The sequence below is a fragment of the Cryptosporidium bovis genome (genome assembly GCF_009768925.1).
Source record: "Cryptosporidium bovis isolate 45015 chromosome Unknown contig_4, whole genome shotgun sequence".
NCBI lineage: Eukaryota > Apicomplexa > Conoidasida > Eucoccidiorida > Cryptosporidiidae > Cryptosporidium > Cryptosporidium bovis.
In genome coordinates, this window is record NW_027125050.1 from 384,479 (window position 1) to 406,702 (window position 22,224).

Here is a 22,224-nt window from a genome sequence, read left to right on the forward strand (position 1 = left end):
GCTGCTTTTTTGATTATTATTTCACCCTATTGAAATTGTGTTAATTTTGTCCATCGCCCCCGCCGTAATTTGCTTTCGTAGATTGGCCAGGTAAGACTGAGCTTCTAATCAAGCATAGAAAACAATCTGAATGATATAATCATATCAATAGTAGAAATAAATATTATTAAATAGTTTAAATCTTGCGAGTATAATCTTCTGGAGGTAGAAAATGAATGAAACAACTGGAGACAGCAATTCAACTTACAATTTTAAGGTGGAAAGTAATGAAACAGAAAGTTATACTGAGAGTAATTTAATGTCAAAATGTGAATTACCAATACTAATTATAAAAAAGCATTTACAGGAGCAAAATGGCATGAAATACAGAGATTTTGCACAATATAGGAGATATTGCACCCGAAAACTTCATAGATTAAGATCGTTACTCAATCTCAAGTGTGGAAGGAACAAATTTCAAAAAAGCTATCTTGAATCAGCAAAAGAATATAAAGATCCAAAACATTTTTTGATTCTAATTCTACTGATTGAAAGATGTTGGAGTTTTGGTAATGAACTGGGCAATATAGAGAATACTTCAAAAACAAAAGTAGATAATAGAAATAGACTTCATGGAATACGTAAGTTAAGAAAGGGATGCAAAATAATAGATTTGCTTGTTGAAAACGCTCAAAATAAGTGTACTTCAAGAACAATAGTTGAAATCAAGGCTTACCAAAGTTACATTCTTGGAAATTACTACTTAAAATGTTCAAATTGGGAATGTGCTGTAAGTGAATTGAAAAAGTCTATTGATATTTACCAACAATTAAAATTAGATGTTTCTTCTTTAATTTCAGATTGGAAAAATATTTTTTCAGTGTTAAATATCCCTTTACTTTCAAAACCTGAATGTACAAAGATATATGATAATCATATTTCTGAGTTAGTGCCACTTATTAGGCTATCTCTTTATCATTGTAAGAGATTGGGAATTGTAATCCCAAACGATCAAATTGTTGATCAGTTCCAGGGAAGTACTTTTGGTGAATCCAACTCCAATAAAAAAATTGTTTACAATAATAATGAGTATTCTGTTCCTGCTTCAATTTTTGAGATGCCATTGGTTGAGTTAGAGGAAAGTTATTCTAAAATAAAAGGACTTATTCCTATCGATGAAACTATCAAAGTACCTAACTACCCTAGTGAGACTGTAATAGATTACTATTCAGAAACTCTTATGTGTTCATCTCTATTGAGTTCAAAAATAAACGATGAAATAACTAATATAACTGCCAACACAGGACTCTCACCTTTAAGCGGTGGTAATTCTGAGGACTGGAGGATATTTGAATTATATGTTAGAGAATTTAACTTATTAGTATCAATTGAAAGAGATATGATATTACTGTTACAATTAATGGAATATTTTAGCAAACCGGAACATCAAATAAACCAGATATTTAATGAAAAGTCAGATAAAATCTATACAAATTTAAATATTCACAAAAAACAAATATCTAGATCCCCCGAGGAAGGTGTAAGAGTCTGTGATCTACTAAATTTTTCTATCTCAGAGATAAACTCAAGTAATTCGTTGGATTCTAATATTCTAAAGCTAACTGTATTAATAACACATGCAGTTGGAAATTGCAGAAGTATGTTTTTATCACATTTTTATGGTCGAAATGGCAAATTTCAAGAAGCTTATTTACTTTGCGACCTAGTTAGGTCTAGAAGTGGAATAAAAGAGACAGATTATCAGAAGATCGTTCGAGATAAAAACGGATATGTTGAAAGGATAGTTTTATTGATAAAGATAATAAATAATATATTAAGTAACATGGTTCACGACTCATTCAATATTTATCTCTGTTGCATTGTAAATAGAGAGTCTTCTCAACCAAAAACAGAATGGTCAGAAGAACGAAATATTCATGATATTTTGAAAAATGAAACTTTAAAACCTCATCTTATGCCTATACCAGTTAAACCAATAATGTTCGATGTTGCATTTGATTTCATAGTTCCTCCAAATATTTTGAATAAAATGCGTAAGAACGGGATAGTAAATAAGATATTTTCTAAGGCTTCTCAGAAGTTAGGAATTTTTAAATAATTTTTTTTCTAGAGGTTACATGCAGGAAATAGAACATATCCTATATCTTGTTTAACTGCTTTGATTACCCCTAAAAAATATTTGGTGTTAAAATCCAGCATTATTCGCACTATAAAGTGTCTCATAATTCCATTAGTACATTTGGATCCAAATGACTCAGTTAATGCCTCATTGGCTTTTTCTAGATCTGCAGTTCCTCTTACAGCAAGATTGAATTCACTCCTTCCGGGTGGAAGCCAGGCACCTAATTTTGATTCTGCTTCACCATAACGCCCCAATGCAAATTCCAATTGCCTAAGTTCTTGGTCCTCAGTTAACAATGTTATTCTTTCTACCAAAAATATTCTCTCATTTTTAGAAGGTGGTTTTTGGTTTAGTGGGAAAATAAACCCATTTTCCATGTTTTTATCAATAGTCGAGTATGCAAAGATATTGTTGTTGTATTTATTTGGAGTACAAATGAACTCGTTTGAGACAGGAACAAAATTTACATCCGAAATCGATATTCTACCATACAATAAGCTTTTGTTATATATTGGTACTCTTAGAGATGCAAAGAAAGTTCCGTCTGCAGAAACTGTAAAGAATTCTGCCTTTAAAGGTAATCCATATATATTCCCGATAAATACTGGGGGAGGTGACATTTGACCAATCGTTATTCCACCTGAAAATAATACTAATAAGAAAACAAATAAAATCAATATTAAGAGTAATATGTTGTATAACTTTATAGTTATCTTTGAATTCTTTTTCTTTTCATTGTGTGTTACATCAAGTGAGAATATTGACAAGGGCTCTTTTATTGCAGCAAGAATCACATATGGTATGGCTTCATCTATTGGAATTACATTTCTCACCTTTGCTTTAATTTTTTTTTTTTCTGTATTCATTATGTGAATGAAATAAATTTCATCTACGAAATAGAGCCGCAAAATAAATTTAGAACGAAATTTTAGTGTTATGTTAATTTATATTTTCGTACATAAAAATTAATTATTTGAACCAAGAACAACTACATATTATTCATCTAACTTTTGTTGAAAATCCAAACCTCTGCCTTAGAGATCTTATTCGTTCCGACTTTCCGAACGTATGAATATTTTCCTGAAAAAAAAAGTGATTCGTCATTTAATATAAATACAATTGGACTTACTTCCTTCCCAAATAAAATCTCTGTTTCACCAAGGTACCTTCGAATTAATCCTATTGCCCATTCCTGTACTTCACTTGTGGTTTGTCTGTCATCATCCTGTTTGTGAACATAATCGCCTTCAATAATATCGTCGGTATCATCAACAATGCCTAATGATGTTATTTGTTTTTTCCTTTTATTGGAGCTTTAAACCTACCATAGTCCTCATCTTTATAAACATAATATTCTTTTGAGTAGTTATCACCTCTTAATTTCAACTTTCTCTTTGGCTTAATTTTATTGACTACACTGTTTAGATCTTTATTTTGAACTTTTTTTCTTGTTGTACTACCATTTATCTGTGGAATTAATCTACGTTTCTTAACAGCGATAGTTTTGCTCAAAAATGTTATACTTGATGAGGTTCTAATAGTAGATGATTTTTGGGTTTTAATTGTATTTTTCATTCTGAAAGTTGTGAGTTTAAATTCATTATTTTAATATATAACCTAGGACTTACATTAATGAAGGTACATATGCAGAATTTTCACAACAGACTTCTTCAGAAGTATCATTTATTTTTTTCCCCTCAAATATACTTAATTCACTGCATTTACAACTGTTACTTGTATAGTAGCAATTATTTATCCCATTAGTATCATTGTTAAAAAACTCAAACTCTTCGACATCAAAATTTATTGTTTGAGATGGTAATATCAATATCCCCGAATCTAATCCTCTATCAATATTATTTTCCGGGGGTTTTCTCTTGTTTTCATTAACTAATTTTTCATTATTTAATATTTTTTTTTTTTTAATGTTACTTTTGATATTCATTTTTATTGAATCTAGGAAATCTTCAATATTTTTTACACTCTAAAGGTGAAATATTCAAATTACTTTTCAGATACACTTAACAATTTACCAGGCTCTTACCTTCTCCCACTTAAATCCTGTTTTATTAATCTTTTTTTTTAGTTTCTTTATACACAAATTGTTCATATTATTTTTAATATTTCAAAAATAATTTCAGATAAATACGTTACACTACTGCAATTGTGCATTGCATGCGTCCACAAAAAATGTACCGGAAAAAATTACATGTTTGCATGTGTGTTTGAATGCAAATAAATTATTTTGCGTGTAAAAAACGATATTTAAGAAATAACTTTTCGTCGGGGAAGTAGATTCTTAATTAAGGAACAATATTTATGTAAGTGAAATGAACGAATCTATACATATCTGTAATTCCTGTTCAATTAAGAACAAAACTTAATATTTATGAAACATATGGATAAATTGTTTGTTGTGAAAAACACGACTAATAATGGGACTAGCGAGCATCTATTACCACTTTTTTAGTTATTTGAAAAAAAAATATTGAATTAATATTTGTTGTGTGATTTGTATGTAGGTGAAAACAATTGATGACGTTATGTCTTCAAATAGTAATTAAGAATTTAATGTTTTGTGTTCTAATAATAAATGTATGAAACAGATCAACATCCAACGACTATTTATAAATGGAGAGTGGATTGACCAGTCTAAGTAAAGCAAAAAGCTCTGTAAGAACATTTATTCGATTTTCCCCGAAAAAAAAGAATGATAAGGATGAGTGGAACTTCGTTTTTGGTCAGGATGGAAAATCAATTAGGGTAGGCAAGAAATCGGCACTTGGAAAAACACGTTTTTGTTCTATTACAGATGAAATATTCACCGAAGATGCTTGTAATAGTGAAGTATATAGGAAAATGGGGTTACAACAATATGCAATAAATGTTCTGGATGGAATATCGACAAATGTCATAGTTTGTGGACCACACAAAACTGGTAAAACCCATACATTGGTTGGATCCCAAAGAAGTGTTGGATTAGTATTGCAGACCATTTATGATATTTTTGCAGCAATAAGGTGTTATTCTTCAGGAATCCATTTAAATGAAAAGGGTGTGAATACTGATATTGGTGGTAATTTTGACAGATTATTTGTAGTAAAGGCCTCTGTACTTGAGATTAGCGAAAATTCTTCAAATTACAAAATAGATAATGTACACGATCTAATTAATCCGGAAAATCCACTACAATTAGTTAAAAAAATAGGAGGTTTGGGGTACTTAATAAAAGGCGAGCCGGAGCATCTATTTGAAAAAGAAGAAAAACTTGTTTCAGCGATTTTGTGTGCTGTATCTAGAAAAAAAGTTTTAGACTCAATTAGAAAACGAAGATATCGCGGAAATAAAAATTCAATACCGAAAAGCATTAAAAACAGTGTTTTTGGTCCATTCGGTGAGAAATGGCTTGATGATGATATTGTGGGTAATTTGATGATCACAATAACAGTTGAGTCAGCTGATAAGTCAGAGATTGAGAACAAAGTTACAAAAAATAGCAATGTTGCAAATTCAACAAGCATTAGTATTGGCTCAATTAGATTTTTTGAAGTTTCTTCATGTTTGAATTCGGATTTACAAACAAAAACAATTATTCCAATGTTTGGATTGCTTGATCTTGCACATGAAATTAGAAAGTACACTTACACTAACGAAAAAAGTAATAATATAGATATAACTAGTATAAGTAGTTGTATTGCATCCACAATCGTTGAGTCAGATTTGTTGGTACTGGGTACACTTACGGAAGCACCTATTGAAAAAAAATGTTGTATTAGACCTATATTAACTCCATATGACAATCAATCAACAGTTCAACCAAGTTCAATTTTCGATACATTACAATTTATTGAATATATTGGGAACAGTATGAAATTTCCCGTTTTTCCACAGAGAAGTTGTTTAAATAGGCCGTTACTACAGTCAAAACTTATCGAAATACTTAGAAAAAATATAAAAAATAGTCCAAAATTAAAACTAAACGATAAAATGATTATCAAATCAGATAAAGGGATTTGGCACACTGAAAGCAGTGGTAGAGTTACAAGAATTATCCGTTTATTAACATTTATCAATCAGTCTTCAGATGGGTCTGCAATACTCAGAATATTAATGAGTGGTAACGATGAAGATATATTAAAAATCTATTTTGAAAATATGATAGGATCAAACTTAATCAATATCGATGATGAACAACTAGACAATAGTACATTCAAATGGATAAAATATGAAAACTTCGGGTCACCAAAAAAATTGAACATAAAACAAAATAAATTTTTATTTAACCAAGATATTAAATCCAATGAATTTGGATTTACTACAAATAAGATAAATCCAAATAACGGTGAATTATATAGTGGGAATAACACAAAAAAATCAGAAGAAATAGACTATTTAGAAAATTCGAAAATTAGAAATTTATATTTTTCAGAAAGAAATGAAATAGATAAGGATATTAGAACTAATAATTCAGAAAAATTCACAAATAAACCGAAAGTAAGATTTGATGATTTGTTAATCTCTGAAAAAAATGAAAGCTTTGATGTATCGAAATCAGATGAAAATATGGCGGATATTTTTAATTCAAAAAATTTTGAAGAAAACATACATGATACCAATACATTTAATCTCAATCTTTGTGAAAAGATAGAACAAAAGAAAAACGTACCACCACAAGAAGGAAGATTTGTAAGTAAAGCAAACATCGATAGAAAAAGCAGATACAATAAAAACGGATCAAATTTAGTCGATAACGGGATTGTAACAATAAAAAAATCAGAATATAATAATGAAGGAGTTGGTAAAACATACAAATCTCTGAATCACACTGATGAGAAAGTTGAGAAAACCCATAAATCACTTAATTTTGTTGATGAAGGAGTTGGGAATACACACAAATCATTAAATTTTGTTGATGAAGAAGTTGGGGTAACCCATAGATCACTAGATTTCGTTGATGAAGTAGTTGGAAATACATATAAATCACTAAATTTTGTTGACGAAGGAGTTGGAGAAACCCATAGATCACTGGATTTTGTTGATGAAGGAGTTGGAAACACATATAAATCACTAAATTTTGTTGATGAAGAGGTAGAGACAAACTCTAACTACTTTAATCCAGTAAAGCAATATGAAGAGTTGCTGGAAAAAACTAAATCACTAAATAAATTACAGAAGTCAATAATGGATGCGCACAAAAATTATGGAAAAGGATTTTCAGAATACAACTCGGGTGATAATATTTATGAGCTGGAAATTAATGGTAAAAAACCAAGTAGACGTTTTCCACTTGTTAATGAAAAAGCGCTCGAGGCAAGCCGAAAGGCAGTAGAGGCAAGCAGAAAGGCATTAGAAGCAAGTAGAAACTTATATGAAAGGGAAACAAAACATTCAAGAGGTAAAATACATGAAGTTATCCCTAAATCTAAACACTTTCCACAAGTTGATATTTATGCACCTGCTTACGATTCGGATATTGACTATGAGTATTATCATACACCGGGTAATATTAGATTCGGAATTGAGAGATCGAATGAAACAAATAACGAAAGAGATATAGTTCCAAATAAAGGAATAAACCATAGAAAAAAATTCAAGGATAATGATAAATGTCCTTGCTGTATTGACTACACAAAAGTTGAAAGATGTAGATGTCACTATAAAGATGCATCGGTAAACTTTGTAGGTATTAGTGAAACTTCTGTAAATACGGATAGGTCACTCTTACAACTTTACGAACCAGGTGCAGGAATAAATGAAAAACTGAAACCAAATGGTAGAAGTTGGGATATTATTTTTAACTCATCTAATGGAACAGTGAAAAAAAAACTCGGGTTTAGAAAAAAAAAGCAGAATGTAGTCGAAAGTGATTTGATAGACAATAGTTCACATTTATCTCTCAACAACAGCATTGAAAATTTGGACGAAAATATTTATTTGGAGAGTGAAAGTATCTATACTGATGATGATGATGATGATTATGAAAACAAATATTCTAAAGATAAAAACGACATTACTACCTTTCCTGAAAATGTGAATCAAACAAACTCAAGTTTTAGTAAAATGGGAAACTTTGACGAAATGATACTTAATTCCAACATATTTAAGCCTCTTTATTTAGAGTTAGGTAATAATAATTATCCAATATTTAATAGGACAGTTAGTATCAAAAATAAAAATCAATCCAGTTCTGAAAATGAAACTCATAAATCAGGAAACAATAACCTTAACTTTTTTGGTTGTTTAATCAATTCCAACGAAGTTCAGAGAAATGAAAAAAATGAACATTTTAATTGTTACCCCAACAAATTTAAAACAAGTGATAAATTAAATTTAATTGATCATTATGAAAGTACTATGAGTAATCAAGAAGCAGAAAACTTTGAAATATATAATAAAGATAACGCAGAAAAGAGTAAGACCTATCCTGAGTTTAGCGATTACAGTTTTCTAGAGAAAATTGAAGAAGACATTCACAATGAAATGAATGAATTTCCAAATATTTCAAATATAATGAATGTAAACTTGAAGCAAAATTGCCAGAATACAGATGCCTATACACATCATAGACTTCCTGAATTAAATAATTCGACATATGATATTAATCATTTGAATATAGGCACTCCAATAGAGGGAATTATTAGAGAATTCGGTTGTTGTCATGTAAAATACATTTTACCGTTCCCAGAAGAACTTAGACCAAAAGTTGTGAGAGGAAAACAGAGTTACACATTCCCATATCTTAAATCACTTTATTAGTGGCTATAATTTAAAGTTAAGGATTTAGTTTTTACTATGTATTTAATTTATTTTTAATTTATGCTCAATATATTCTTAGATTTGTTATTACATGAATACCTTTGACATGTCCACTGAGCTTTACACGTACTGTCTCCAAATAACATTTGCTATAAAAAAAGGGTAGATATTAAACCAAATGATTCCGAAATGTCACAGATAAAAAACGATTTTAATGATGACTGTGAAAGGGGGTTGTTTTCAGGATCAGATCCTAACAGATTTGTTCTGATAAATCCAACAATTGCAAAAGAAATAAACCTTCCTGTGCCCTTAGGGATATATGGTGGGAGGAAAAAAGATGAACTTCCGAATACAAACATCTTGAAAAAATCTAGTTTTATGTATATGGAACAAGTTCCTATCAAAAATTTTACAAATAATGAGCCCTTTGGTCAGAATAAAATTAAGTCAATCCCTGAAAAAGCAGTTCTTTATAACAATAGTCAAAAAGAAAGAAAATTTTATGAATTTGACACAATAAAGAACCACTATAATAGCAGAAAATACCTTCCAATTGAGTATTCAAAAAAAAATATATTTGAGAATGATCATGATGGTCAAACTTCAATGAAATCATTGATTAAACAGGCCTCAGGTCAAATTACAGAAAATGCTGCAAGAAATTGTCGTGTAACGGGAATAGGATTGAAAAGAGCTATAGCAGGTGAAATAACTCAAATAATGATTTACTCATTTTCAGAAGATAACAAAATAATTAATTATGGTGGTTATGATTTCAGAGTATTTCTCACTCCATTCAAGCATACGAATGGTATTGAATCTAGCGATCAATTTTCTTTTGTTTCATTGGAGTTGATGGATATTAATGAAACGTTCGAAGGAAGTGTGATAGACAATAGTGATGGTACATATACAGTATCATATATATGCAAAAAAGCTGTTCCACATAAATTAGAGATATTTGATAACAAAGACAAAATTACAATAGGTGACTCGCCTTTCGTAATACAGGTTTCTCCTGGAAAAGCATATCCTGAGCTTTGTTGGGCAGAAGGCGATGGATTGATAAACTTTAACATTGATGAGGAAATATCATCATTCGTTATTCATTCTATTGACAGAATGGGAAATAAGGTAAAATCTGGTGGCGACAAATATCAAGTTATTGGGGTGGGTGGAATAAAGGTTCAACAAATTTTGGATTTGAAAAATGGGGATTATGAAGTTTTATATAAGGTAAATCAATGTAACTTGGATGATTATAAGGAAATTAATATTAAATTATTTGGCCAAGATATAAAAACTCCTGTTTTTTATCCAACAGCAAAATTTAGCGAGAATCAAGATTTATTTAGAAGAAGAGAATCAATTTACGATAAAAAATTGTTGAACAAAACAATTATTGAGTTTGACAACCTATCAATAGATATAAAGCCAGCTTATACGTTATCTATGGTATTTAATCATTTTGATGAAATGAAAAAAATGGGAAATGATAGTGATCATTCCATTCCCAATTTAGTCCCTTTTCCAGAGAACAAAGAAAATAAAAGCAACTGTGAAATAGTTAGAAGGCTGATAAATACAAACGAATTGTTTGATGTAAAAATAAATAAGAGTATGATCTTAAATGAAAAAGTCAGATCAAATACATTTGATTACTACAAAAATACAACGTTAAGAAATATTGTAAGCAAGCTGCAAAAGAAAGAAGAAATATTGAATGATTTATCAAAGGTTATAATTATGCACTGTGAAACAGCAAAAGAGCACGATGAAAAACTAATAAAAGATGAGAAGAAATTGGAGATGGAGCTGGATGATATTACCGATTGCCAACAAAGAATGTTTGCGACATATTCATGCCTTCAACAAGGTGGAATAGATAGTTTACCTGTCTCATTTGAATTGGAAGATCCTGAGAAAATCAAGGAACGTCAGAAAAAGGATCGCAATTTTTATGTAGATACATACGATTCTTTGGAGAAAAAGTTCGAGGAAATAAAATCAAGAAAGGAAACTTTTGAAAGGAAAAGGGATGAATATACTCAGAAATTGCATAAGACATTGGCTACAAGGCAAAAGTCAATCATTAAAACGCAAAAAAGTTATAATAGAATATTAGATGAACTGGATAAAATTTACCTGCAATTATCTAAAAAACAACTTAGAAGACAAGATTTATACAAAAATTTGAGACCTGAATCACTAAACGTTTTTCAAGGTTTGCAGGATCAAAAAATAATAGATAAAATATTGAAAAATAATACTGTAATTATTTCTAGTAATGTAAATAACAGAGATGAAGAAACCAATAGTAGAAACGAGTTAGAAAATAATTTTAAAAGAGTTATGGGTAAAGACCGGAAATACGGTAATTATTCTTGTTTAGTGCCAAATGATCCAGAAAGTCCTGCATTTTGGTTTGCAGAAGCCTCATACCTAAGAGATGAAAAGGAAAAGTTAAACAATTATAAAAATCACGAAGGAAAAATAGGTGATCTAACGGATTATCCACAAAAGGTTAAACGTTGGGATCTGGATGAGGATAGCCGTTGGATAAGTTGTCCTTCAAGTGTTTCAATAACATTTTCTACACTTAAAACACCAGAGATACAACCGATTAAGCAAAAAGGTATGTTTAAGAATGATATTGAAGTGGATGAAGTTGAAAAAAGTGAGGAAAAGGTAGCTGAATTGGAGAAGATGGATCCAATGCTACCTGGAGATTTGTCACAGGAGGAATTAAGAAGTATTTTAAAGGTTCAAAAGGAAAAGAAGAAGGAAATAAAGAAAGTTGAGGAAAATGCGAGACAGAAAAATACATATTTTAGTGAGTGGGTCGAAACCCCACCAAAACCATCTAATATCATACCATTTTTTGAGAAGTCACTTGATTATAAAAACAAAATAGAGTTTCTAGGTAACAAAGTCAGTTTAGAATCGGAATTTGACAAATCCAATACTAATAACAAGTTAAAAATGGAAGATAATGTTGACGATTATAATGATATAAATATTGGTCTAGTTAATGGTGAAACAAAATTGCTACCGGATAAATTCTGGGATAGAGATTTTATGTTAAATCTTAATAGAGATGCGAAGAAACCGGAAGATTTCGAGAGGATAAAAAATAAGTGGGAAAGTAATCTAAATCCAAATCGCGAGTTAAGAAAAAAGATAATCTATGAGAGAACAAAACTCATGCAATTATTACCAAATAAGGATAATAAAATTAAATTAGATTTTTTTCAGAACGAAGAAGAAAATGTTGTTGCTGATATCGATAATATTACTGAAAATGAATGGGGTTATTTACATCACACATTTGAACATGATCCAAGGCGTGTTCCATGGGAATTTTTAGGGGAGATATCTACAATGTCTTCAATTCCGAATAAAGAAGTGAGTAAACAAGAATTGCAAAAATACATTGTCGAGTCCTTAGTTTTAGAAGGAGATAGTTTATCTAGAAAAGAGGGTCTAATCAAAGGTAAATTGAATGAAGAAACTAAAAAACTAAGAGAAAAACAATTAGAATTAATAAAAGAAAAGAAAAAAACGGTAAAAATTTCAGATCTTGAAGAGATTAATGTAGGCACAACTACAATCTCGAAAAATAATAGTAGGAAAGTCGATACAAAAAGAAATAACAATGCAAGAGGGAAGATAATAATTGGAAGAAAAAATTTTGATACAAGAAGGGAGCAATTTGAACATGATAATATTGATATAAATTAATTTTTTTCCTCGAATAATATAATTTTTTTTTTTTTTTCGAGTTAAGAGTCATAACCGAAATATAATATATAAAAAAGGAAAAGTAATTTATTTTTATTTTACTTAGTTGATTTATTTACAATTTTCTCCACAATTTGAACATGTGTTGTGCAAAGAAAAATGCCTTTCAACTGTTACAGGGGAGTGACGGATTGAGTGCTAAAATAATAGACAATCCTACTATGGATGAAATAACTCAGATAAACAATAAAGGTTTAATATCTGTTACAATGCAGATGGTGTTTCATCAAAGTTTTGAATCTTCAATATTATTCGACTTCTGGAAAACAAAGAATCCTTTCGACTACTTCGTCTCTTGTTTTATCATTATTCTATTGGGTTGTTTCACAATGTATTTATCTTCAATAAACAAAGGATACATAAGGGAAATAAAAAAAGACGTGAGAAATAAGAGTAAATGGAAGGCTAGATTGAGAAGCAGTTTTCTGTCATTCTTCTATTATTTCCTACATTATCTGCTAATGCTTATTGCAATGACCTTCAATTGTGGTTTATTCATTTCAGTTATTGTTGGGTTATCTCTTGGATATGGAATATTCGAAATAGGCTCAATAGAGAAAGATACATGTGTTTGCAACACAGAATCTGAGTACCCTTCATGCTGTTAAAATACTTTATTTCTATGCATATTAGGCGGTGAATTTCACATTATAGGTGTTAAACTCATTGAGTTTACGAATAACTTTTTAGAAACAAATTTATATACCTTAATTCATAAATCACTTACTTGAAATCACTTCATTGAATTTTATTTTAAGAAAAGATTATATAATTTTTTTTATCAACCCTGAACGATTTTCATTCATTTTTTTCTATTTATAGTAGATGAAAAAAATAGTCAAAATTCTAATAATATGCACAGGCTTGACGAATTCAATGGTGATGACAGATTAAAGATGAAATGCTTACAGTATGAAAATTTCTCAATTGAAGCCCAAAACTTATTTCAGATGGAAAACTACGATGGGTTTAGAGCGGAGGTTACAAAAACAGTTGCAAGAACTTTACAGACGTCATATTCGTTAATGTTGGGTACTTCTACTTTCAGAGGATATTCATACCAGTTGGGGCCAACATTCCATAGTTCTGATGGGAAAACAATAGTTTTAGGAAGAGTGAATAATGAAGGAATTGTAAGTGGCCGTGTTTCACACTCGATAAATGACAGTATTGAGACAAGAATTTCAGTAAATTCAAGTTTAAGGGACGAAAATAAAAACATGGGTGAGATCTCCCTTGATTATAATGGATTTAGAAGTAGCTATTCACTAAAGTTTGCTTATCAAGGGATGTATTTAATAAATGGATCATTTTCACAATTAATAACTAATTCTCTGCAATTGGGTGGTGACTTGACATTGGTTACAGCTAACAATACATCGATAATGTCAATAGGATCGCGTTACCAGAAAGGAAAAAATATTTTTTTTAGTCAAATAACTCGCCAACCAGATTTTTCAAGTTCTGTAAGAATGCTTTCTAATGTACATTCAATTAAATCAACATTCTTTAGGAAAGTAAGTGAGAGGTTGTCACTTGCAAGTGAGTTTGAGACCTCAATTCCAAGTTATGAGTCAACTTTACGGTTTGGATATGAATATTTATTTAAGACAGCGAGGATACAAGGAGTAGTTGATACATATGGCAAGATATCACTTTTATGTCAAGATAATAAAGGATTCGGAGTATCTGGAGTAATTGACTATTTCAAGGACGAGTATAAGTTTGGTTTTATGATGCAATTTGCTCCGCAAGACAAGGAGGATGATTTATCTCAGTAATCCATCTTTACAATTTGCATGCATGTGCCTTTTCCATCGACCTGTACATGGAGGTAAGGGTAAAATGTTTAATATTCTATCGAGACAGAAATATACTTGTGATGAGTCTCGATTTGTCCATATGTGCCAAGGTTTTATTTGAGACAAGTTTAGGTGAAGCACACATTGAATTGTGGCACAATGAGTACACAAAAACAATATAAAAGTTCATAAACTTTTTAGTTAGGGTTATAATTGTAAGTAAATTAGAGAAAAATCATAAATGGTTAAATTATTGTCCCAGATAACAATAATTTCAAAAAACAATAAGAGTCTTGAGTATGAAATTAATAGCAAGTCTATGTTTAGATGCAGAGGAATGATTTTACTATTTGATATTCAATACTATACTGAAAAGTTTAATTGATGAAAATGTTTATTACACTGAATTATATTGAATTATTTGATGAAAAATATTCATTATTTGGTATAGTGACTAGTGAAACGTTGTTTAATGCTGTTGAAATAATAAACTTTAAGGTTTTTGAAGATTTACATCAATTATACCCGTATAAATATCAGAAGTAACAATTCTAGATGGTAAACTTTTAGAAGGGCAACTATATAAATGGAAAATTTATTACAGTTACCTAAAAGTCAATGAAAACAGTTAAAGTTATTCCGAATGTTTATGTTTAAAAAGCAAAAACCTCCTATCCTATTGATTTTGGGGAAATTTTCAGGTCATATAAAGCCCCATTAAAAGACCGGACTAGAAACCAAAACAAAAATTGCACGGATTCAATTTGCAGTGAATTTAAAATAATTAACAAGACACCGTAAAGAACAGTTGAAACATAAAATGGAGTTATAAAAAAATAACCTTGCAATAATAGTGAGTTTGAAGCAAAATCCAAAAAAAAAAAAAGAATAAAAAGAATTCTATGTATGATCTGAGGATTTCAGCATAATACTGAAGTCCATAAACAAAAATAGGTTTCGATATTCTTAAAGTGGATATTTGTTTCTTTTCTCTAATTTAGTTATTTGTCCGCATTTTATAAAAGCTTTTTCGTCTATTAGTTTATTTCGTTCATGCAGGGATAAATTTTGTTATTCGATGAAATATTCAGCTGGTCTTTATATAGAAGATTCAATTTATAGCTTTATTTTTACTTAAAATAGAGACTTCAGTTTTTGTCAATACACCATAATTTACGCCTTACTTTTTTTCATGTTCGCCGTTTTTCATTACGTAAAACATGTGTTTGTGTGGGAGACGGCGTAAATGACTACACTTATTTGACTACTAAAATCATTGCGCCACAATGGGGGCTGCATGCAAAAACTAATAAAATATTACGGAATAAACGAAACAGAGTGACGTGTATACTACAACAAGTGACTCAGCTTTCTGAACAAAGTGGTAAATACCTGAATATTATGTATATACACATTTTTTTGTACTTATGGTAAATTTTCAACTATTCATCTAGAAATTTAAATGAGTTAAGGACATAGGCGGGTAAATGACTGCTATTTTATTGTGAGTTTGGAACAAACACAAAAATTGAATAAATTTCAATATGAACAATTAATGAGCGAAATTCCATAATTTTTAGAAAAAATCATTGTATCTTTAAATTTATAATAATAGAAAGTGCATTTCTGGCTTATTTGAAATTTTGGACTTTATAATATGTAAATTAATCCAGTTTTATATTATAAAGGGTAGTTAAAGATGTTCATTCAGAAATTCGCAGATATTGCAATGTTCCCTGGGACATTTTCCTCATATGATGTAACATCTTTTCCAGAGACAATATTAATTCCGGGACTTGTGAACATGGATAGGAAGATTCCATGTTTTTTGTTTGTTCCAAAAGGAGGCCCAAAAATAATGGTTATATACGCTCACGCAAATGGAGTTGACATAGGTGAAATACACGGAAGGTTGAGGTATATTAGTGAAAGATTAAAAGTAAATATATTATTATTTGATTATCCGGGATATGGAAAGCATGAAGGGAGGTCTGACGAGTCAACCGTTGACCAATGTATGAGTTTAATCGTGAGTTTTGTTACACAGGAGTTAGGTTGGCCAATAGAAAATGTGGTGTTATGGGGTTGTTCAATTGGGACAGGCCCAAGCACTAGACAAGCTAAAATATTAAATGAGCAGAAAAAAAGATTGGGTGGGTTAATTCTTCAATGCCCATACAAAAGCATTAAACATGCAGCTGAAAGTTTAGCTGGAAAAGTTGGGCGTTTTCTGATAACCCAACGTTGGAATATTCAATCGGAAGTATTAGAATGTTCTTGCCCGATTTTGTGGATCCACGGAAAAAAGGACTCTCTCTTTAGTTGGACAGGGAGTTTTGAAATGTATAACAACTATCATGCTAATCTCAGAAGTTGCCACTTCCCCAAAGAAGCCACTCATCATTATTTTGATATAGAAAGAGATATTATTCAACCAATACTGAAATTTTTAGACAAATTTGTAACACCAAATCTAACCACAATTTACTATGGAAACTACATAAAAAATGGTAGGAGAATAAAATTCGATATTAGTAAAGCATATTACAGCAAACTTAATCCTTTTAGGCCAACTTTATTAGATGTCTATCTAACAAGGAATATAAATATGAAACTACATAAAGACAGTTCTGGTAATAAGAAATATCTCAAAGATTCTACATTAAAAACAATTGATGAAGATGATTCAGATAACGTTAGAACCATTGGACCAAAAGATATAAAATCAATATTATCCCTATGGGGTAACAACAATAAAAATAGAGACTTCTTCTCAACAGTTAACCATAAAGTAAATTCTCTATATTTGGAGGGAGATTTTTCACCAAAATATATTTGGTTGAACGGAGAGGCTGGAGAATATATAGACCATTTGAAGGATGAAGAGTTATCCAGGACTAAGTCTTCATCTAGCATATATCTTTCCTCCTCAGGTGAAGATGAATTTGAACATAATGAATATGTAAATGAAGAATTTGATGATTTTGAGGATGAACTATCTTCTGATGATGGAAGCTCAAATGAAGAAATCAAATGTTACAATAGACTGGTGAATTCGAATCTGATTTTGTCCAATCAACAATTTTACAGAAGTGCTAAACAGTGTATTTCATACAGTAATATTAATGTTTGTTCAACAATAAGCCATAAATTGGCAAATTATCAAAGGCTTAACTCAAAGAAAAAAAATGTTATATTAAACAATCCGAGTGTGTTTAGAATGGATTGCAGAACTCGCGTGGAAAAAATGATATCAAATTCTTTTACGAGTGATGAGCTGTTATTAAACTTTTGGCCAATATCAAATCTTTATTGCTATTTGTATGATCGTTATCGCCACTTTTTCCAAGTAATATTACAAAAAATAAAACAAAATAATATTTCATTTCTAAATAATAGCAATGACACATTTTTATCAATTATTATGTGGGTAAGAAGACTTTATTATATATATACTCCTACATTGTTTGTGAATGTTGTATATTCGTTCAAATCTGAATCAGATGAGTGGTTTTTGGATGGGATTTCTATTGGAAATATATACATACAGCTACAAAAGATTAATGGTATTAATGGTAGAATGGTTGTAAGATTATTGGAAGATAATACTATAAGTAAGAATTTTCCTCCTCCACATTTCATAACAATACCTTTATACGCACCTCCGAAGCCATTTTTCCAGCCGATTGCCGAGTGGATTGTAAGGACGTTGTACAGAATTCATGTTTATGAGTTATTTAATGTTAATACTAAATACGGAAGTAATAACTTGTTACAAAAATATCCTAATATAGCTTCTTACAAAGATATAATGTCCCTTAAAGAAACAAAATGTTTATTAGAAGAATTATCTTTCTCAAGTTTGCAACACTTTCTTTTATGTAACAGAAGACCAAAAATCGAAAAACTTGCATTAATAACTGGATTTGGAAATTGGATACCTTTTGGTTGGGCAGAATTTATTGTAAAACTATTTGAATCAAATTCGGTTCATTTCCTACAAAGAATTATACTGAACAACATGATAAATGACATCAATATGATTACTTCCAATTACTTTTGTTTACTTTTACCGTTTCATCTACCAGGGTTTATGAATATGGAAATAATTTATAAAGTAATAAAGACAAAAATAATTACAAGAAGTGAATGGAACAATGGCAGAAACAATAGTTTTCTGGGTGAATCAGAGACACCAAATGATATTAATAACTTAATACATCCAGAAATATGTAATCATATATTTAATACTGTCTTTAATGTGATAAACACGTCATTAAAAATCTCTAACATTGCAAGTATGGGCGGAATTGACGTAGGAAAATTCATTTTTAATTCTATCTTCAAAAGTAAGTATCTATTGCAAAATAACCAACCCAACTGGGAGGTCATCTTACAAGATTTAGAATCATTCTCGGAATTTATGTCGGGGATTAATTTCTTCTGCCCAAGAATTTCATTACCTGGAATAAGTCAAGTGTTTAGAGTGAAAAGTAACTCAAAGTTTACTTCCAAGGACGAACTTTCAAAAGATCAATTAAATGAGGACAAAGCCAGGTTGTATGAACGAAATTCGATAAATGTAGCAGAAACCAAACTAGGTGTTGATGACAAAAAGAATAGTGTATCATGTGATCATTATTTATATGGGGATGAATCAAACGAAGAATATAGTGTAAATGAATCTGATTTATTTTATGATGAGACCGAATCACCTGAACAACCATTAAATAGTTCGTTTCAAGGTAAAATAATTTTAATGGATGGGATGAACAGAATCGACAATAGTTATACTGTGGATGACCAAATAGAAAAATCATACGATGAGAATACAAATGAACTTCCATTAACATGGGAATCTGTTTTTTTTAATTCAAGTGACCCTCTATTAATCATAAATCAGTTATTGTATAATGATAGGATATATATGGGAATGTCACCATCAAATTATACTGTATTTCATAGACTCCTGTATGAAAAATATTCGTTTTTAAGGTTAGATCATGAATCGGAATGTATTTTTAAGTTATTGTGGCACTTCTCTCATTGCTGTTTATATCATGGCTCACTTTTAAAGAATATAAACAAAACGAAATACTTTCCTTACTCGAATATACATCCACTACATTGTCTGTTACTAATATCCGGAATAATAAGGAGAGCTATTGAAAACCCAAATGATGCAGATTTAAGTTTACTTAATTGGGCAAACAATTCAAATGAAAAACGTTATTGTGGTTTCAATTCTTCATGTTATTTCAAGTCTTCGACAAAAACCTTAAACATTTTGGAAAAAATACTTTCTATCTCGATGGAATTAATTGAAAATGGAGTCTGTAACACTATAATAGAATACTCGACAGATATAATACGTCATGGAGAACTTAACATTGATGTAAATAAAAATGCGCAAGACAAGGACATTCCAACTGTAACTAAACACAACAAATGCATTACAAAATCTAGTTCTGAAACCAAAATTGATCAGGCTCAAATTCAAAAAGAAACAAAAGAAGAAATTACTTCCAATTCAAATATCTCGAACTCTATATCTAGTGATTCATATAATTCCTCACGAATTTCATCACTTGAGTCCCTAACTTTGAACTTTAAAAGTAATCAGGTAAATTCAAATAATTTAAGTTACGCAGAAAATCAAAGGAGAGTAATGATTTTCTCATCAACAAACACTAATATAGAAATGCATAGCAAAGAAATGCAGATCCTTAAGAAAACCACAAGTAAGAGACTAATTAAAGATACGAGAGTAGTAAATCTGAACTCATCATATCTTAGAAGAAATCAATTCTCGCCAATAATTGCAGGTAATATATCAGGTTTAGATATCCCTAATAAAGATAAACAACCTTGTTTAGGAAATAATACTTGTAAGGGCGAAGACTTGCCCCAGGATATAAAATATAAAACTAAAAATAAGGTATCCTTATCTTCGCCCTTAAAACTTTTTAAAAAGTAGAAATGCAAACATAAATAGACAAATGAAGTTTTTTTTCTGATTGTTTTAATTAGGTCCTCACTTTGGCACATTTTTATTGTGCCGCAGTAAAGCCTTGTGGATAATGTGATTAGATCTTAGATACATAAACTCAGTAAAAATCCACTAATCAAAATATTTTTTGTCTGAAGCTTCATATGGGGAATAACCTTTTAAACTTGGGAGAATTTTTAAATGAATTTAAGCGCAGGCAGTTTAACGTTTTAGTTTCTGGGCCGGCTTCTTCTGGGAGAACTGCATTTCTTTTGAGAAACTTGAGAGGAAAGTATGTAGACCCCATTATGGCTTCAGAAGGAATGAATATAATGCAATTTAAAAGGGAAAATTGCCTTCTCAACATTGTTGATGCTGATGTATTCTTAAACAATAGCAAAACTTGCTCAGAATTTCTTTGCGATAGAAACAAAATAAATCCAATTAACTCCTTAAATGAAAGGCGAAGAGGAATTAGGAATAATGAGGAAGGTGGGATAGAAGTCTTTAAAAAGCAAGTTAAATTCGATGGGATATTATTTTTTGTTGATTCAAGTGATCATGGAAGACTGCCATTGGCTAGAAGGTTACTTATACAATTAATAGAGAAAGTTGGATGCAATGGTCCTGTAATACTAATTATTGCTGCCAAGCAAGATGTCCTAGGAGCCCTAAACCCTAGAGAACTGGCAATGGAGTTAAATATAGACGAAATAATACAGATTTTCGGAGATAGAATCCATGAGTATGGAGTCATTGGAGTTTCTTCTTATACAGGTCTAGGCTGCAAAGAAGCTCTTGATTGGATTACGGATACAATATGGAAACATCAGTCATTCTGTTTCTGTATTCCTTTTAATAACTTTTGCTATAACCTATACAATTGTAATCTTTCATTTCTAAGTAGATGATTTAATTTTGTTTCCTGATATTATTCATTTCTTGTATTGTAACTTCCACAAAATTGACATTTCAATCCATATGGATGAGAATTTGTGTTACTTTTTCTATTGCAGTCACTGCAAAGTATATCTACTAGTTCTCTTGAGGATTCTGGTAAGGGAGAATCTTCTATCATTTTGTCAATGGCTTTCCAGATTTCAGAACTTTCGTATAATGTCTTGTTACAAATTGGGCAACGCATTCCTACCAAACCAGATAATTCGGTTAATTTTGACAAGCAATCTTCGTGTATTGTGTGACCACAACTTAGTATTGAAACAGTTTTTACCGATTGAAATAAATCATCAAGGCATAGAGGGCAAGGCCGCTTGCAAGAATTTTCAATACACTTGTGTGTTTCTTTGATACTTATGGGATAACACATACTACAAATGTTGCAATGAAAGTAGGATCCAGCCTCTCCTATTCTACAGATTCCACATTCATCACAATGAAATATACTTTTTTTAATTCCTTCATTATCCCAAAGTTTGCAAATGTTACAGTAATATGACGCGAATTCACTAACATTACACTTTTTTCCAGATATATTTCCATTGTTTATGCAAGAATTACCGATAGGTTGACGCTCACCACATACACTACATACTATTTCTTTTATTTCAAATCTATTGAGATCCCCATGGTTATTCTCTGGGTCTTCATTGTGGCAATGTCTACACCAATACTCAGTATCACAACATGGAGAAATTATTTTGCATTTTCTTCTATAGTGCTTACATCCATCCATAACTTTGGAAGGAAAATAATTAAATTAATTTTGGCAATTTTTTTACATTATGGTTGAA

General features: G+C 30.4%; 10 protein-coding genes across 10 annotated transcripts; 7 read left to right on the forward strand and 3 right to left on the reverse strand.

Moving 5' to 3' along the window:
- Positions 1 to 211: 211 nt before the first annotated feature.
- On the forward strand, positions 212 to 2,098 carry FG379_002686 (signal recognition particle 68; the record flags this gene model as incomplete). Its single annotated transcript, XM_067328376.1, has 1 exon — positions 212 to 2,098. The coding sequence occupies one exon, from the start codon at positions 212 to 214 to the stop codon at positions 2,096 to 2,098; it is 1,887 nt and encodes a 628-aa protein (XP_067181874.1).
- An 8-nt stretch (positions 2,099 to 2,106) lies between these two features.
- On the reverse strand, positions 2,107 to 2,988 carry FG379_002687 (uncharacterized protein; the record flags this gene model as incomplete). Its single annotated transcript, XM_067328377.1, has 1 exon — positions 2,107 to 2,988. The coding sequence occupies one exon, from the start codon at positions 2,986 to 2,988 to the stop codon at positions 2,107 to 2,109; it is 882 nt and encodes a 293-aa protein (XP_067181875.1).
- Positions 2,989 to 3,121: 133 nt separating this feature from the next.
- Positions 3,122 to 4,232, reverse strand: FG379_002688 (uncharacterized protein; the record flags this gene model as incomplete). The annotated part of the gene is made up of 5 exons (XM_067328378.1): positions 3,122 to 3,202; positions 3,252 to 3,400; positions 3,448 to 3,698; positions 3,751 to 4,106; positions 4,167 to 4,232. The coding sequence occupies 5 exons, from the start codon at positions 4,230 to 4,232 to the stop codon at positions 3,122 to 3,124; spliced, it is 903 nt and encodes a 300-aa protein (XP_067181876.1).
- Positions 4,233 to 4,753: 521 nt separating this feature from the next.
- Positions 4,754 to 8,878, forward strand: FG379_002689 (TRAFAC type P-loop GTpase that may be related to kinesin; the record flags this gene model as incomplete). The annotated part of the gene is made up of 1 exon (XM_067328379.1): positions 4,754 to 8,878. One exon carries the CDS (start codon positions 4,754 to 4,756, stop codon positions 8,876 to 8,878), a length of 4,125 nt encoding a protein of 1,374 aa, XP_067181877.1.
- A 189-nt stretch (positions 8,879 to 9,067) lies between these two features.
- On the forward strand, positions 9,068 to 12,622 carry FG379_002690 (uncharacterized protein; the record flags this gene model as incomplete). The annotated part of the gene is made up of 1 exon (XM_067328380.1): positions 9,068 to 12,622. The coding sequence occupies one exon, from the start codon at positions 9,068 to 9,070 to the stop codon at positions 12,620 to 12,622; it is 3,555 nt and encodes a 1,184-aa protein (XP_067181878.1).
- A 140-nt stretch (positions 12,623 to 12,762) lies between these two features.
- On the forward strand, positions 12,763 to 13,290 carry FG379_002692 (copper transporter; the record flags this gene model as incomplete). Its single annotated transcript, XM_067328382.1, has 1 exon — positions 12,763 to 13,290. One exon carries the CDS (start codon positions 12,763 to 12,765, stop codon positions 13,288 to 13,290), a length of 528 nt encoding a protein of 175 aa, XP_067181880.1.
- A 246-nt stretch (positions 13,291 to 13,536) lies between these two features.
- FG379_002693 (mitochondrial import receptor subunit tom40) lies at positions 13,537 to 14,463 on the forward strand (the record flags this gene model as incomplete). Its single annotated transcript, XM_067328383.1, has 1 exon — positions 13,537 to 14,463. The coding sequence occupies one exon, from the start codon at positions 13,537 to 13,539 to the stop codon at positions 14,461 to 14,463; it is 927 nt and encodes a 308-aa protein (XP_067181881.1).
- A 1,720-nt stretch (positions 14,464 to 16,183) lies between these two features.
- FG379_002694 (alpha beta hydrolase) lies at positions 16,184 to 20,461 on the forward strand (the record flags this gene model as incomplete). The annotated part of the gene is made up of 1 exon (XM_067328384.1): positions 16,184 to 20,461. One exon carries the CDS (start codon positions 16,184 to 16,186, stop codon positions 20,459 to 20,461), a length of 4,278 nt encoding a protein of 1,425 aa, XP_067181882.1.
- Positions 20,462 to 20,637: 176 nt separating this feature from the next.
- On the forward strand, positions 20,638 to 21,384 carry FG379_002695 (uncharacterized protein; the record flags this gene model as incomplete). Its single annotated transcript, XM_067328385.1, has 1 exon — positions 20,638 to 21,384. The coding sequence occupies one exon, from the start codon at positions 20,638 to 20,640 to the stop codon at positions 21,382 to 21,384; it is 747 nt and encodes a 248-aa protein (XP_067181883.1).
- A 20-nt stretch (positions 21,385 to 21,404) lies between these two features.
- On the reverse strand, positions 21,405 to 22,166 carry FG379_002696 (uncharacterized protein; the record flags this gene model as incomplete). Its single annotated transcript, XM_067328386.1, has 1 exon — positions 21,405 to 22,166. One exon carries the CDS (start codon positions 22,164 to 22,166, stop codon positions 21,405 to 21,407), a length of 762 nt encoding a protein of 253 aa, XP_067181884.1.
- Positions 22,167 to 22,224: the final 58 nt, after the last annotated feature.